The 13,649-nt window shown below is 42.1% G+C and overlaps 1 protein-coding gene across 5 annotated transcripts in view; it reads right to left on the bottom strand.

The window, feature by feature from the left end:
• The window catches only part of LARS2 (leucyl-tRNA synthetase 2, mitochondrial), a 158,164-nt gene that overhangs the window by 139,218 nt on the left and 5,297 nt on the right, over window positions 1-13,649 (bottom strand). For all 5 annotated transcript variants that reach the window (XM_036870000.1, XM_036870002.1, XM_036870003.1 and 2 more), the window contains exon 3: window positions 9,146-9,274. In XM_036870000.1, the coding sequence (XP_036725895.1) occupies window positions 9,146-9,274 (129 nt within the window). The remainder of the gene's footprint in view (window positions 1-9,145; window positions 9,275-13,649) is intronic.

Genomic DNA, 13,649 nt, shown 5'->3' with positions numbered 1-13,649 from the left:
TAACAAATGCTCTAAGTATTTTAAATTGAGTGAGAAGCCAAGAGGACAGGGAAACAACCCAGAAATTAGGACGAGTGGGACACTGCCCCCACTTCTAGACTGAAGGAACAAAGGGAGGAAGCAGAGATAACTGAACCCAAAGGCTGAGATCAGTTGCAGAAGCTGAAAGAGGCAGGTCTGGCCAAATGGAACTGGATTAATGAAGGAGATACTAACCAGGGCAGAGAGAGAGAAATTCCTTGGCTTCTTCCTTCCTCCTCCCCTACAGTCTTGCCAGAATTCTTCCTGTCCAAAACCAGCCAGACGCCAGCTGACACCAGAGCTTGGGAAATGTGGCCTGCAGAGTTCTGCCCTTCCACCATACAAAGCAAAGCAGGAGATCCATCTGACAGCAAACTAGTCAAAGACCAGCAAAGGAACACTACAGGACTGCAAAATTTACCATGACTCGAGATATCAAAGGCGCGTGAGGGCCAGCTACTGATGAGGGGCAAACACAGGGATCAGAGCCCTGTCAAGTTAGACAGAGCTGGCCAGGAAGCGAGACCTAGAAGCTCAAGCTAGGCCAGCCTCTGGTGTGGACCCAGTCACATGACCATGGCTTACCCAACAGGACCTCTTGCCTCCATTTGGGCAGAGCTATGGGCATCTCAGGGTTGGCAGGCAGGATGGATGGCAAGCAGACGAGAAGGGATACAGGAGAACACAGTTACATGTGACAATGTACAGATGAGGCTCTGGAGGGATATACCCTAGAAAATGATAGGGATCACTGTCCAGAAGGGCCTGGTGGGAGTGGGCAGTCAAAGGGGACTGCAGCCTTATCTATGTTGTATCTCTCCTTTTTAAAGGGGAGAATATGGAATTTTAAGTACAAGTTAAAAATACCTTTTTTAAGAAGGAAGAAACGAACAGGCAAAAGTACAGTTCTTCCTCCAGCACGGGAAGGAAGATGAAGGAGAGTTAAGAAGACTTTGGAGGTTAAGAAGGGAAGGGAGCTGGGGCAGCTGACTGTCTGCCCTCCCAATGAGAGAGAAGTACCAATTCCCCAGGAATGACCAGCTTTCTCTCCCTTTCATCAGAAAACAAAACTTTATATTTGAAACCAATTCAGCTTCTAATTAAGAGCAACCATGGTTACTGCTTCTGAAAAAAATTGCTATTTTCAGAGAGTGCCGTGGTTTCTGTGGAGTAGATTCAACACTTTATTTCCAAGAAATGAGAAACACAACATTTAATTTTGTTTAGCAAGTTTAATAACTCACTATTATTACAGATTGGGGATCAAAATGAAGCGAATACTTCAGGGTAAAGAATCCAAATGACAGTAACTAGACCCAAAACAGAAGACCTCTGGGAATGTGAGGCAGATAAATCAGGCAGTTTCCAATCAAAATACTGGACTAGCAACTCATTGTCCCTTTCAAATTACATCTGAGAGGATAAGCCCTGGAAATCTACTCTCTACTTTCAGATGCCCCAGAGATTAGAAAATCTGAAAACTAAATGCCATGCGATGCATTCTCTGGGCGCTTCATAAACACTTGTTGACTGACTGGCCAACTGAAAGCTGATGAAACGTATATTATGGTTCACTTGCTAAGAACTCCCCTCACTTCCTGATATTTGTGGGTAATTGCATTATGATCATGCGGGTGCCAGACACATAGCCTCAATTTCCTTCCTCCTCCACAGGGAATAGCAAAAAGGCCCAGGCAGAAAACACTACTTGGGCAGTGCCCTGAGGCGTTTTCCCTGAGACAAATAACTCAAGGTCCAACTCTGTGAGGGGGGACTTGGCAGCTTGATGCTTTAACTGCCCCGCTTCTGGCCCAGAAGGTGCTGAGGAGACCAGCCGAGGTGGGAGGTGGGTAATTTTATTTTCTAACCATCTGTGCATACAACATATGAAAACACAACAAAATCACCATATGGTGCTAAACTTTAAATATGTCATCAGACATTGTATGAGTTTAAGAAGAAACCGATCGGCACTGTGGTCTTTACTGACTCCTGAAAGAGAATAATTTATCTCTGGCTTCAAATGGCTCCTGCTTAAACATCCAAACCTCAGGACTACCGTATTACTGCTATTATTAATTGGGTTACACTGGAAAATTGCATTATGGTTTTTAAAGAGTTTTCTCATTGATCATTGCACATGAACCTTGCAACAAATCTGTGAGGTAGGAGGCGGGTGGAGGCCACTGCCACTGACTAAAGTCACAGATTCCTGATCAACTCATCATCCCCAAACCACCTCCCTCTCCACTTGCCAAGTCCACATGTAATTTACTTGTATGCCCAAGGCCTGGCCAACTTTGTGACTTTAGGTTTCCCCAAGAGAACTGTGATGATCATGGCCTCAGGCACATCTCCACTGACTACAACAAGAACGTGGGGGACCCCAATGATCTGCTTACACTCTTGTCTCATTTCTCTCCTTTGCACAACTTATTTGCTGCTATAGGAGGAAACCAAAGTAAAAGCAATCTTGAACTTTCCAAATCATCATTCTTGTCCATTCTCAAACCCAAATTACAATCTGCGGTCTGGCAGGCTCACAAAATACAAGGACAAACCACAGACTGGGAGAAGACATTTGCATTGTATTTAACTAACAAAGAATCAATCATCCAGACTATATAAAGAGCTATATGAGGGATTTCCCTGGTGGCGCAGTGGTTAAGAATCCACCTGCCAGTGCAGGGGACACGGGTTCGATCCCGGGTCCAGGAAGATCCCACATGCCGCAGAGCAACTAAGCCCACGAGCCACAACTTCTGAAGCCCACGTGCCCTAGAGCCCGCACGCCCTACAGCCCATGCGCCACAACTACTGAGCCCATGCGCCACAACTACTGAAGCCTGTGCTGCAACCACTGAAGCCCGTGAGCCTAGAGCCCGTGCTCTGCAGCAAGAGAAGCCACTACAATGAGAAGCCCTCACACAGCAATGAAGAGTAGCCCCTGCTCACCTCAACTAGAGAAAGCCTGTGCACAGCAACTGAGACCCAAAAAAAAAAAAAAAGAACTACATGAACAGTAAGAACAATATGAAAAAGACAAACAACCCAAGAGGAACTTGGCAAATAATGTGAGCAAGCCAGTCAGAGAAGAGGAAACTTAAATAGATAAAAAATAGCTTCACTAGGACAGAACTCAGGAAAACGTAAATTAAAAATACAATTAGATGCCATTTCCCATATATCAAATTAGCAAAGATTTAAAAGCCTAACATTAGTGAGTATTGTCAGGGATGTAGGGCTATACGAAATGCCATTCATTTCTGGTAGGAATATAAATTGGCACCAACATTTTGGAAAGCAATTTGGCAAGATATATTTATGCTGAGGAGTGTACACTCTATGACCCAGCAATGCCACTTCTCCCACAGGCTAACAGTCAGGTGCAAAGATGTTCATTGGAACAAAAATCTAAAACAACCTAAAACTCTATCAATGTGAAAATGGATAATTAAATATTGTCATAATTATACAGCACTTACAATGGATGAACTAACTCTAGAGACATAGATTAAATCTTGAAACAAAATACTGACTGAAAAAACATGCAGAATATTAAGATGTCTTTTACATAAAATTTAAAACACACAATACTACACACAAGTGTGTATGTATCCATAAACAATACATAGAATAAAAGCATGAAAACGTGAAGGCAAAGGAGAGACACTAGCTTTTTTTTTAACTGAAGGACTGGAATCTGATTGTGGAGAGGCACAACTGTATCTGCAACATAGAAAAAAAAAAGCTGAGATTAACAAGATTAAATGGTAATATCTGTTATATCAGGATGGCGGGTCTGAGTATTTAGAATAATGTTCTCTGTACTCCTGTGTTGGAAATGTTTATAATTTTTTAAAGTATCATATTTAAACTAAAGAGGATAGAGCCTACCTAGGGAAAGTGGATAGAGAAAAAAAAGAGAAGGCAGTCTAGAAAGGAATCTGAGGTAAGGTAGACAAATCCCTCGAAAAACACAAATTAAAACTGACACAGAAAAAAAAATCAGAAGGTCTGAATAGCCTTATATCCATTAAAGAAATAGAACTGTAATTTAAAAACTTCCCACAAAGAAAGCTCTAGGTCAAGATACCACCACTGGTGAATGCTATTGAACAATAAAGAAAGAAATAACACCAATAATACACAACACTTTCAGAAAATGGGAAGAAGGGAACACTTCCTAGCTTGTTTTATGAGGCTAGCATAAACCTGATATTAAATACAAAGACATTACAAGAAAAGAAAATTACAGGTCAGTGTCTTTCAGGCACATAGGGATATTGACAAATGAATACAGCAATATATACATTCAAAAAAGTACATCATGACCAAATGAAATTTGTCCTAGGAACACAATGTTGGTTTAATATTTTTAAAAAATCAGTCAACATAATACATCACATTAACAGATTAAAGGAGAAAAACCATGTATTGTCTCAATAGATGCAGAAAAGGCATATAACAAAACTCAATACCCATTCATGATAAAAATTCTGAGCAAACTAGGAATACAGGGATAACCTCGTTTCACTGCACTCTGCTTTACTGCACTTCACAGATACTGTGCTTTTTACAAATTGAAGGTTTGTGGCAACCCTTCGTTGAGCAAGTCTTGGCACCATTTTTCCAACAGCATTATTTTTTAATAAGGTATGTACATTTTTTAAAAGACATAATGCTATCGCACACAACAAACCACAATATAACGTAAACATTACTTTTATATGCACTGGGACCAAAAAATTCCTGTGACTCACTTTATTGCGATATCCACTTTATTGCAGTGGTCTGGAACAAAACCCACACAATCCCTGAGGTCTGCCTTTAAAGCAGAACTTTCCAACCTGATAAGAGTATGCAAAGATGGAGTGGAGCAGGAAAACCTTCCGGAGTAAACTGGGAGGAAGAAACCAAGATGCAGCAAAAAAACCTGGAGAGTGGGGTCTCATGCCAAGAGCACAGTCTTTCACAGAGGGGGAAATGTTCTACTGTATTACATCCCACTGAGGTGAGACAGGATGACAGAGACACATCCAGGGAGGTCACTGGTGGCCTTGAAGAGAGCAGACTTGGTGCAAAGGTCACTCCACTTTTTACTTCTCATCTACTGTTCTTAGTGTGCCTTAGAATGACTTCCATATCTCCATTCAAGAATTAAGCAAATCAGGGGGCTTCCCTGGTGGCGCAGTGGTTAAGAATCCACCTGCCAATGCAGGAGACATGGGTTCGATCCCTGGTCTGGGAAGATCCCACATGCCGTGGAGCAACTAAGCCCATGCACCACAACTACTGAGCCTGTGCTCTAGAGCCCGCGAACCACAACTACTGAAGCCCGCATGCCTGGAGCCCGTGCTCCGCAACAAGAGAAGCCACTGCAATGAGAAGCCCACGCACCGCAACAAAGAGTAGCCCCCACTCTCTGCAACTAGAGAAAGTCCGCGCGCAACAACAAAGTCCCAGTGCAGCCAAAAATAAAATTAATTAATTAATTTTAAAAAATAAATAATAATAATAATAAAAAAAAGAATTAAGCAAATCAGGGACTTCCCTGGTGGTGCAGTGGATAAGACTCCGTGCTCCCAATACAGGGGGCCTGGGTTCAATCCCTGGTCAGGGAACTAGATCCCACATGCATGCTGCAACTAAGAGTTTGCATGCCACAACTAAGGAGCCCACGTGCTGCAACTAAGGAGCCGGCAAGCTGCAACTAAGGAGCCCACCTGCCACAACTAAGGAGACCGCATGCTACAACTAAAGAGCCGGTGAGCCACAACTAAGGAGACTAGCTGCCGCAACTAAGGAGCTCACCTGCCGCAACTAAGACCCAGCACAACCAAATAAATAAATCAATCTTAAAAAAAAAAAAATTAAGCAAATCTACCAACAAATTAACAAATTATAGAAAAAGGCAAGCTTACTGAATTTTTCCTAGGCCTACTGACTGATTTTGAATCTAAGACTCCAATACTACTATACAATACAGTAGAAAGGCTGGTGTTTGGAAAAGCAGGTGCCCAAGGACTATGTACAGAATGAATTAATCAATACACATGTCAGACCTTGCTATTGCAGAGCAGATATTCCTTCCCTCCTTAGAGTAAGGATCACTGAACCTGACCTGAATCCCAATCCCTGGGACTAGTCCTGACATTGGGAAAGAAGGATTTTAAAACAACAGGAAGGGGGCTTCCCTGGTGGCGCAGTGGTTAGAAATCCGCCTGCCAATGCAGGCGACACGGGTTCGTGTCCCGGTCCGGGAAGATCCCACATGCCGTGGAGCGGCTAGGCCCGTGAGCCACAGCTACTGAGCCTGCGCGTCTGGAGCCTGTGCTCGGCAACGGGAGAGGCCACGACAGTGAGAGGCCCGCGCATCGCGATGAAGAGTGGCCCCTGCTCGCCGCAACTGGAGAAAGCCCTTGCACAGAAACTAAGACCCAAAACATCCAAAAATAAATAAATAAATAAATTTAAAAAAAAAAAAAAAAAAAAAAAAACAACAGGAAGCTCAACAGGCTTTCACACTGTTCACCATTACAGAGATTTGCTTCTTTTTTGCCATTACCACTTAGAAATGGCTGGACAAGTTTTCACCATATTTGGCGGTTATCTTGGGGATGATCTGACTTAAATATGGGCTATGAAAATTAACAAGAAATTAATTTCAAGAGAGCCTGGAGGATACCTGCCCCTGTCCAAGATAGCTTATCATCTTAAAGAGAGCAACTGAAACTGAGGAACAGAGGGAACCCTAGGTGCATGCTGGTCACAATGACTAAGGTACCATAAACCAAATAACAAAGAGTGGTTTCAGGAACCAACCGAGTCACAGGATAGATAATACAAATAGCAGGTGATGATCTGCAGTCTAGTTGTTTCTCAGAAGGCAACTCCATGCAGCAGGCCCCAAGCAGAAGAGAGCACAGATTCATTTACTAAATGAATTAGATTTCATTTCACTTATTAAATGACTTCCCAGAGTAAGTCAGATCAGTATAAATAATAATCATGACTACCACTTATTAAGGGACTATTATGTGCCAGACACATGTACTATCTCATTTAACCCACACAACGACCCAGGAGGGAAGAATAATTATTACTATATTATTATCCCTATTTTAAAGACAAGGAGAGTAGGATTCACAGACATTAAATGACTTGTGCAGGGTCACTCAGTGAGAAAGTGGTACAGTGGGGTTCAAACCTGGGTTGCCCAGTCCCTGGGTCCAGCCTGACCTTGGGCTTCAGTTACTGTAAGGGACTCCATTTTGTCTTTTGGGCCTAAGCTGCCTACAAGGGTCCCAGTTATCTCTGGGCCTGGGGTTCTGCCTTGAGCTTTCTCTGTAACGTCTCATCCATCCAAGGGAATTAGAGTCCCACCTACATCCCCTCAACCACTTATCCACTAATGTACCATAAATGTACAGTTTTGCTTTAAAAGGTTAATCTTCAGCAACTGGCCTGTACTCACTAATTGTCCAAAATAAGTTGGTCTAAGTAAAAAAAATAATAATAATAAATCTAGTTGAAGAAACACAGTTAGATATTATGCTTCATGACAAGAGCCAATTTATTCTGCACCACCTCTTTCTAATAAACATTGCAGAAGTGATGGAAAGCAGTATCTGGGAAAAATAACACCTGGCATAGCCCAGGGAGACATCCCCTGTAGAAGGCAAAACTCTGAATCTGACAGTAAAAGTCATTAACTCTTCAAGTGACAAAGAGACATTATACCTTGACTTCCTTTTTATTTTTAGGAATACTTCTTGCTGCCAATGTCAGTTCAGCACAAATTTTCAAACCAATTATGACAATGGATTCATGTACCTTTCTAAAAGAAAATCTTGATAAAGAACTGGGAGGGGGCAGATAACCTTTATATAGACCCTGAGAGGTTAATAATAGCAACAGCCAGTGGGAATGCCAGTAAATGTTTAACAATCAACTCTCTGGCAGAAAAAGCCCTGATTTGTAGGCTTTGCTGATTTCCATGATGTAAATACTCCCACCATGGTGGATTTCAAGCTACTAAGGTGACAAATAATTAACATGAAGTTGGGCAGACATGCGCACAGCTCTCAGGAGCTGGTACAAGCAGGCTCCAGCCCTCCACTGGCGATGCTAATATTTACTGGTTACATACTTATGCGCCAGCTATGTGCTAAGTGCTTCATAGTCATCCTCTTTCAATCCTTGTAACAGTCCAATGGGCAGGAAATATTTTATCCCCATTTTACAGATGAGAGAAAACTAGGTATTAGAGACGTTAATTTAGTAATTAGTCAAAAGTCGAATAGCTACTAAGTGTTAAGGGCTGGCATTCAAATGCTGGCCATCTGGTTCAATGGGCCATGCTCTCAGCCCCTCTTTGATCCTGCCTCTCTCTGTAAGGTGTTAAAGAAGCTGCTATGATCATTGCCACCTCATCGTACAGATGACGTGTTGGTAAAGAGTAGAGTGCAGGCTCTGGGGTAACTGGCAGTGGGGTAAAGGGGTCTACCCACAACAGACATGCAAGGGTTCCTCTCCTCCTCTCCCAGGAAATTTCACCTTGTCCTTCAAGGACAGATGCTCCCTCTTTAGCAGAGCCTTCCCCAACTCCCGCAGAGCTGTTACTCCCCACATATTTTTTTGTTAGGAAAATTTTACTTTTTCCATTATAAAATAAATACATGCTCATTAGAGAATACAGAAAATATCAAATACAAGGAGAAAAATCTCCTGTGGCCCCACTTCCTACTCACAGCATTTGTTCCTCATTTCTACTATTGGATTCATTCCCCTGTTCAATGTTTGTCTATTTATGGATGTCAGCCCCACTGGACTGTGAACTCCTCCTGAAGAGATATCATGTGGTACCCACATTTGTAACCTCCTTCCACTGCATCCACACCCCACCTCCCTCCCTAGCACAACATCCAACACGCGGCTGCCCCCCAATTAATCTGGATGCTTTATTATGTCCTGCAATTCATGAGAGGAAACCCTGAGCTTTTCATGTTTATCTTCAAAGCTGTCCTAATCTTAACTAAGATTGGTTTTCTTCCTTTGTCCTACATTCTTATTGTCCTGAGTCAGGCAGAAAAGTGCTATTCCAGCAGGCATCTTGCCTTACCTGCATCCCTCTCATCTTCTGGAAGCGTGCAATGGTGTCGCTGATGGTGTACACACGCACGTGGCCCATGTGCAGCTTGCCGGAAGGATAAGGGAACATGGAAAGCACGTAAAACTTGGGCTTTGATTTCTAGGAAAGAATGACAAAAAAATGACAATGAGTATTTATTAAGCATTCACGGGGAAACCTGAATGCACATAATATTTTGGCATTTTACTCAAGGTAATAATTTAACATTTTTAAAAGTTTTCTTTTTAAAAAACCATTCCTATAAGGTAAACTGACAAAAATGCCTAATACCAAAATTCAAAGCCCTGGCTTAACCTAAAGAATGTCCAAAATAATGCCAAACAACCTCAAAGTCCTATTACCCATATGTATTTTTAAATCTGTCTTTTTCTCTTTTAAAAGCTTCTCTTTTAGGACAGCTATCTAGGTCTTAAAGAACTATATGTTTTTCCAAATGAAGCTCTGACACATATGTCCATATAATTCAAGGAAACAATGGTGAATCACAGAGATGTGACATGTCTAAAAATGGGGCCCCTCCCTAAATTCCCTGTAGCTGCGCGCAGACTTGGATTGAACAGTACGAGCAGGGTCCTCAGGCACCGGTTCTCTGCTGTACTGTGAGCTTATCTTTCAGCAGAAAAAGTTGAAGTGGGAAGGTAATGAGAAAATTTTAGCCAGGTTGCTATTTCCCAGGGGGTGATCTACAGGCAGCCTCAGGCCAGGGTTACATAACTCTCCAACTTCCAAAGACGCGGCTTCATCACGAGAAACACAGAAAAAAGGTAAATGCATTGGAACATAATGAACACAGGGCAGGAGGTCCTCACTGGAACACTGACTTTTGGCACCTTAGTTCTTCCACAGTAAAATGGTGAATGCTGTCACGAGTTTGTGCACATGAGGGGACAACGCTCCACAGGAAAGGTGGTATCATTTAATTGATTCCTTATTGGGGACCTATTGTTCAAGGGCAAGGACCATGTTTTAATCATCCCTCCCCCCCAACCCCACCTTCCTGGCTGCCCACCTCCCAGTTTAATAACTGTTGGATAAATGTTTGTCGGCCTTTGTGCTCTGAAGCCTGATAACAGGCCTCTGCAGAGCACTTATTACTGAAGGGCACTTTTCCCAGCACACTTCACCAATCCTGTCCAGGTGACAGGAGTGTTCCCCCTATCCAACCTTAAATCCTCCCACTGGGGAGAAGGGGTGCCTCTGAAGAAAGGAAGAGAACAGGTAACTGCTTCTGTTTAGTCACTAAGGGTCTGGACTGTCTGATGTTATCATTACTTTTTTGCCACCTTCTATTTTTCTCTTTCTGTCCTTACTCCCTTCTGTGAGCTCTACTAGAGTTCTTTAAGGCCTTGCTTCTCCAAAATTAATGAAAACAAATGCAAGACAGAATATTCATAACCATTCTTTTGGGTATGTGTGTGTATTGGGGAGGTATTTTTTGGTAAGTATTTGCATGACTGATAATTGACAGCCAACTGTAATCAGGGGAACAGAAGAAACCAGAAATCAGATTCTTTCCAAATCTCATTCGACCCCTTGCTTTACACTTCCTTCAGCAAAGAAGTTAAACAAATCTTTAGCAGGGCCCCTAAAGGGTGGCAAAACAGACCAGAGTGGCACTTTTCTCTGTACTGCCCATCTTCTGGAAATTACCAACTGACTGAGTGGTAAGTAAAGCTGCCTGAAGGAAGAGAAGGGAAAAGTGAATAAATAAGAAGTTTGGATAATACATAAACTTGGAAATCTGGAATACTGAAGTGACAGCTGCTATTGATTTCTAGAAACGGATGGAAAGCCCCACATTGATCATGTACTTTAATGTGGATCCATAACTCTTAGGAAAACCTCAGGAGCATGAGAGAGGACTTGAGATTCAGGAGTTAGTGGGGACTCAGGACTTTCCTTCTTTAAGAAGGCAAGTGACAGACAATCCTCTCAGCTTGTAAACAAATCCCTCAAAGGAAGTACAAGACCTCGTTCTGATACTTGGTGCAGAATAGGAAATAAGCAGACTATCCACTTGATTCAAACATTACTCATTGCAATGGATTAGGCCTACTGCCTTTCCTTTGGGAATTTTTAGGGACATGGGAAAACAGCTGTTACAGAGTTCTTTGGGACCTGAAAAAAACAATAAAATCCTTGATATAAACTATCTCTAGTTTTTCACTTTAAAGTTTTTACATTAAACCTACTTTTTATTATAATCACTTTGTTTTTATTATAGTGACATATATATTAAAATTATGTTTATTTAACAATGTTGTCCCAAACATTTTCCACATATAGCTTCTTCATTAACGTCTCCATTTTGTATGTCTATCCAACAAAGATTAAATTTATAGCAAAATCGAGGGATCCATTATATACTAGCTAAGCCAAACTACAAAACTGAGTTTACAGAATATATATAGAAAAGTATTGGACTTCCCTGGTGGCACAGTGGTTAAGAATCCACCTGCCATTGCAGGGGACACAGGTTAGAGCCCTGGTCAGGGAAGATCCCACATGCCACGGAACAACTAAGCCCATGTGCCACAACTACTGAGCCTGCACTCTAGAGCCCGTGAGCCACAATTACTGAGCCTGCGCACCACAACTACTGAAGCCCGCGTGCCTAAAGCCCGTGCTCCGCAACAAGAGAAGCCACCTCAATAAGAAGCCCGCGCACCGCAACGAAGAGTAGCCCCCGCTCACTGCAACTAGAGAAAGCCTGCACGCAACAACGAAGACCCAACACAGCCAAAAATTAATTAATTAATTAATTGAAAAAAAAAGAAAAGTATTGCTAGCAAAGTCTTTACTATTCATGAATATTTTTTTTTTAATTTTATTTATTTATTTATTTATGGTTGTGTTGGGTCTTCATTTCTGTGCGAGGACTTTCTCTAGTTGTGGCAAGCGGGGGCCACTCTTCATCGCGGTGCGCGGGCCTCTCATCATCGCGGCCTCTCTCGTTGCGGAGCACAGGCTCCAGACGCGCAGGCTCAGTAATTGTGGCTCACGGGCCCAGCCGCTCCGCGGCATGTGGGATCCTCCCAGACCAGGGCTCGAACCCGCGTCCCCTGCATTGGCAGGCAGATTCTCACCCACTGCGCCACCAGGGAAGCCCCATGAATATTTTTATTTATTGCAGAAAAGGTATTCAGCTTATTGCCTGCCCCTGCCTTTTGCTTTTCTGTGTGAATTAAGTCATTTTCCTCTGTGACAATGAAATGAGTCCTATCTCTGGGAGTGGAAAGAAGGAATTATGGGAATTTATACTATAATTGAGTAGGAATCTGATTGAAAGGGAAATTTTCATAATTATATAAAAGTGTAAGAATTTAAGCCTTTAAAAGAAATTAAGATTGGAAGCGATGGAAAAAGGATGGTTTTTATAAGTGGGTCCTATTATTTTTGTCAGCTTCTAACATCAAGAGAAAGATAACTTCTGCCTCTTTATAGATCATGCTCTGAAGCTGTCGCTGAGTCTAGAGGATGGAGGGGGAAGGACCACTCAATAGGAGCCTGCAGCCTGGGATCTGGTCGAGCTTTGACACTAGCTGTGAGACCTTAGGCAAATTCCTTTGTCTTTCTGGGCTCGGTTTACAATCTATAAATCAAAGGCAAGGCAAAAGAAGGTTCCTGGTGAAAGCATCAGCTCAGCAATCAAACGTGTCTGGGTTTGAGTTCTGGGCTCTGCCACAAGTGAGTTGTGCATCTCAACAAGTTACCAAACCTCCCTCTGAGCCTGTTTTCTTACCCCCAAAATGAGGATAATACTACCCACCCCCAGGGTTGTTTCAGGATTTAAATGAGATAATAAATGGAAAGATGGTGGCTGACATAGTAAAATGCTCATTAAATGGAAGTTCTTTTTATAACGATGATTATGATGATGATGGCAAAATATTCAACTTCTAGAAACTCATTCAGGTGGATTTCAAATGTAGCTAATACCAGAGAGAGGTTGATCATAGATGCTTCAAAATCCACCAGCATCTAGTCATGTTCTCATTCCTGACAAAGACACACCACACATTTTTATCCTCTTTCAGTTTATAAAATGGGTTCAGTCATATTTTCTCATTTGATTTTCAAAGCAATTCTGTGAGATAAACAATGCAAAGAATCTGAGGATCAAAGAGGTTAAACGATGCTGATGAGATCACACTGATTTGGGGGCAGAACCAGTATTACTGCCCAAGCTCCCGATCCAGTGCTCTCTCCACTTTGCCATTCCCTAATTCAAACCCTCATAGAATGCCACCAGGGGATCACCCAAAATGTCCCTCAAGCTATTTACCCAACTAGTGAAACACAGTTTATTTTGATCCATTTAGTTTTTTACACAACCATATGCTTAAGAATGCAATGTCACAAGAACAAAAAGCTACAACTTCAAAATGTTTGGAAGTGACTAAATCTAAACCAAAAGTAAAAAGAAAAAAAGCTAATTTTATGCTCCTCATTGAGAATTAAACTGCTCCCTAAG

The sequence above is a fragment of the Balaenoptera musculus genome, chromosome 11 (assembly GCF_009873245.2).
Source record: "Balaenoptera musculus isolate JJ_BM4_2016_0621 chromosome 11, mBalMus1.pri.v3, whole genome shotgun sequence".
Lineage (NCBI taxonomy): Eukaryota > Metazoa > Chordata > Mammalia > Artiodactyla > Balaenopteridae > Balaenoptera > Balaenoptera musculus.
This window is presented reverse-complemented; position numbering and strand designations above follow the sequence as displayed.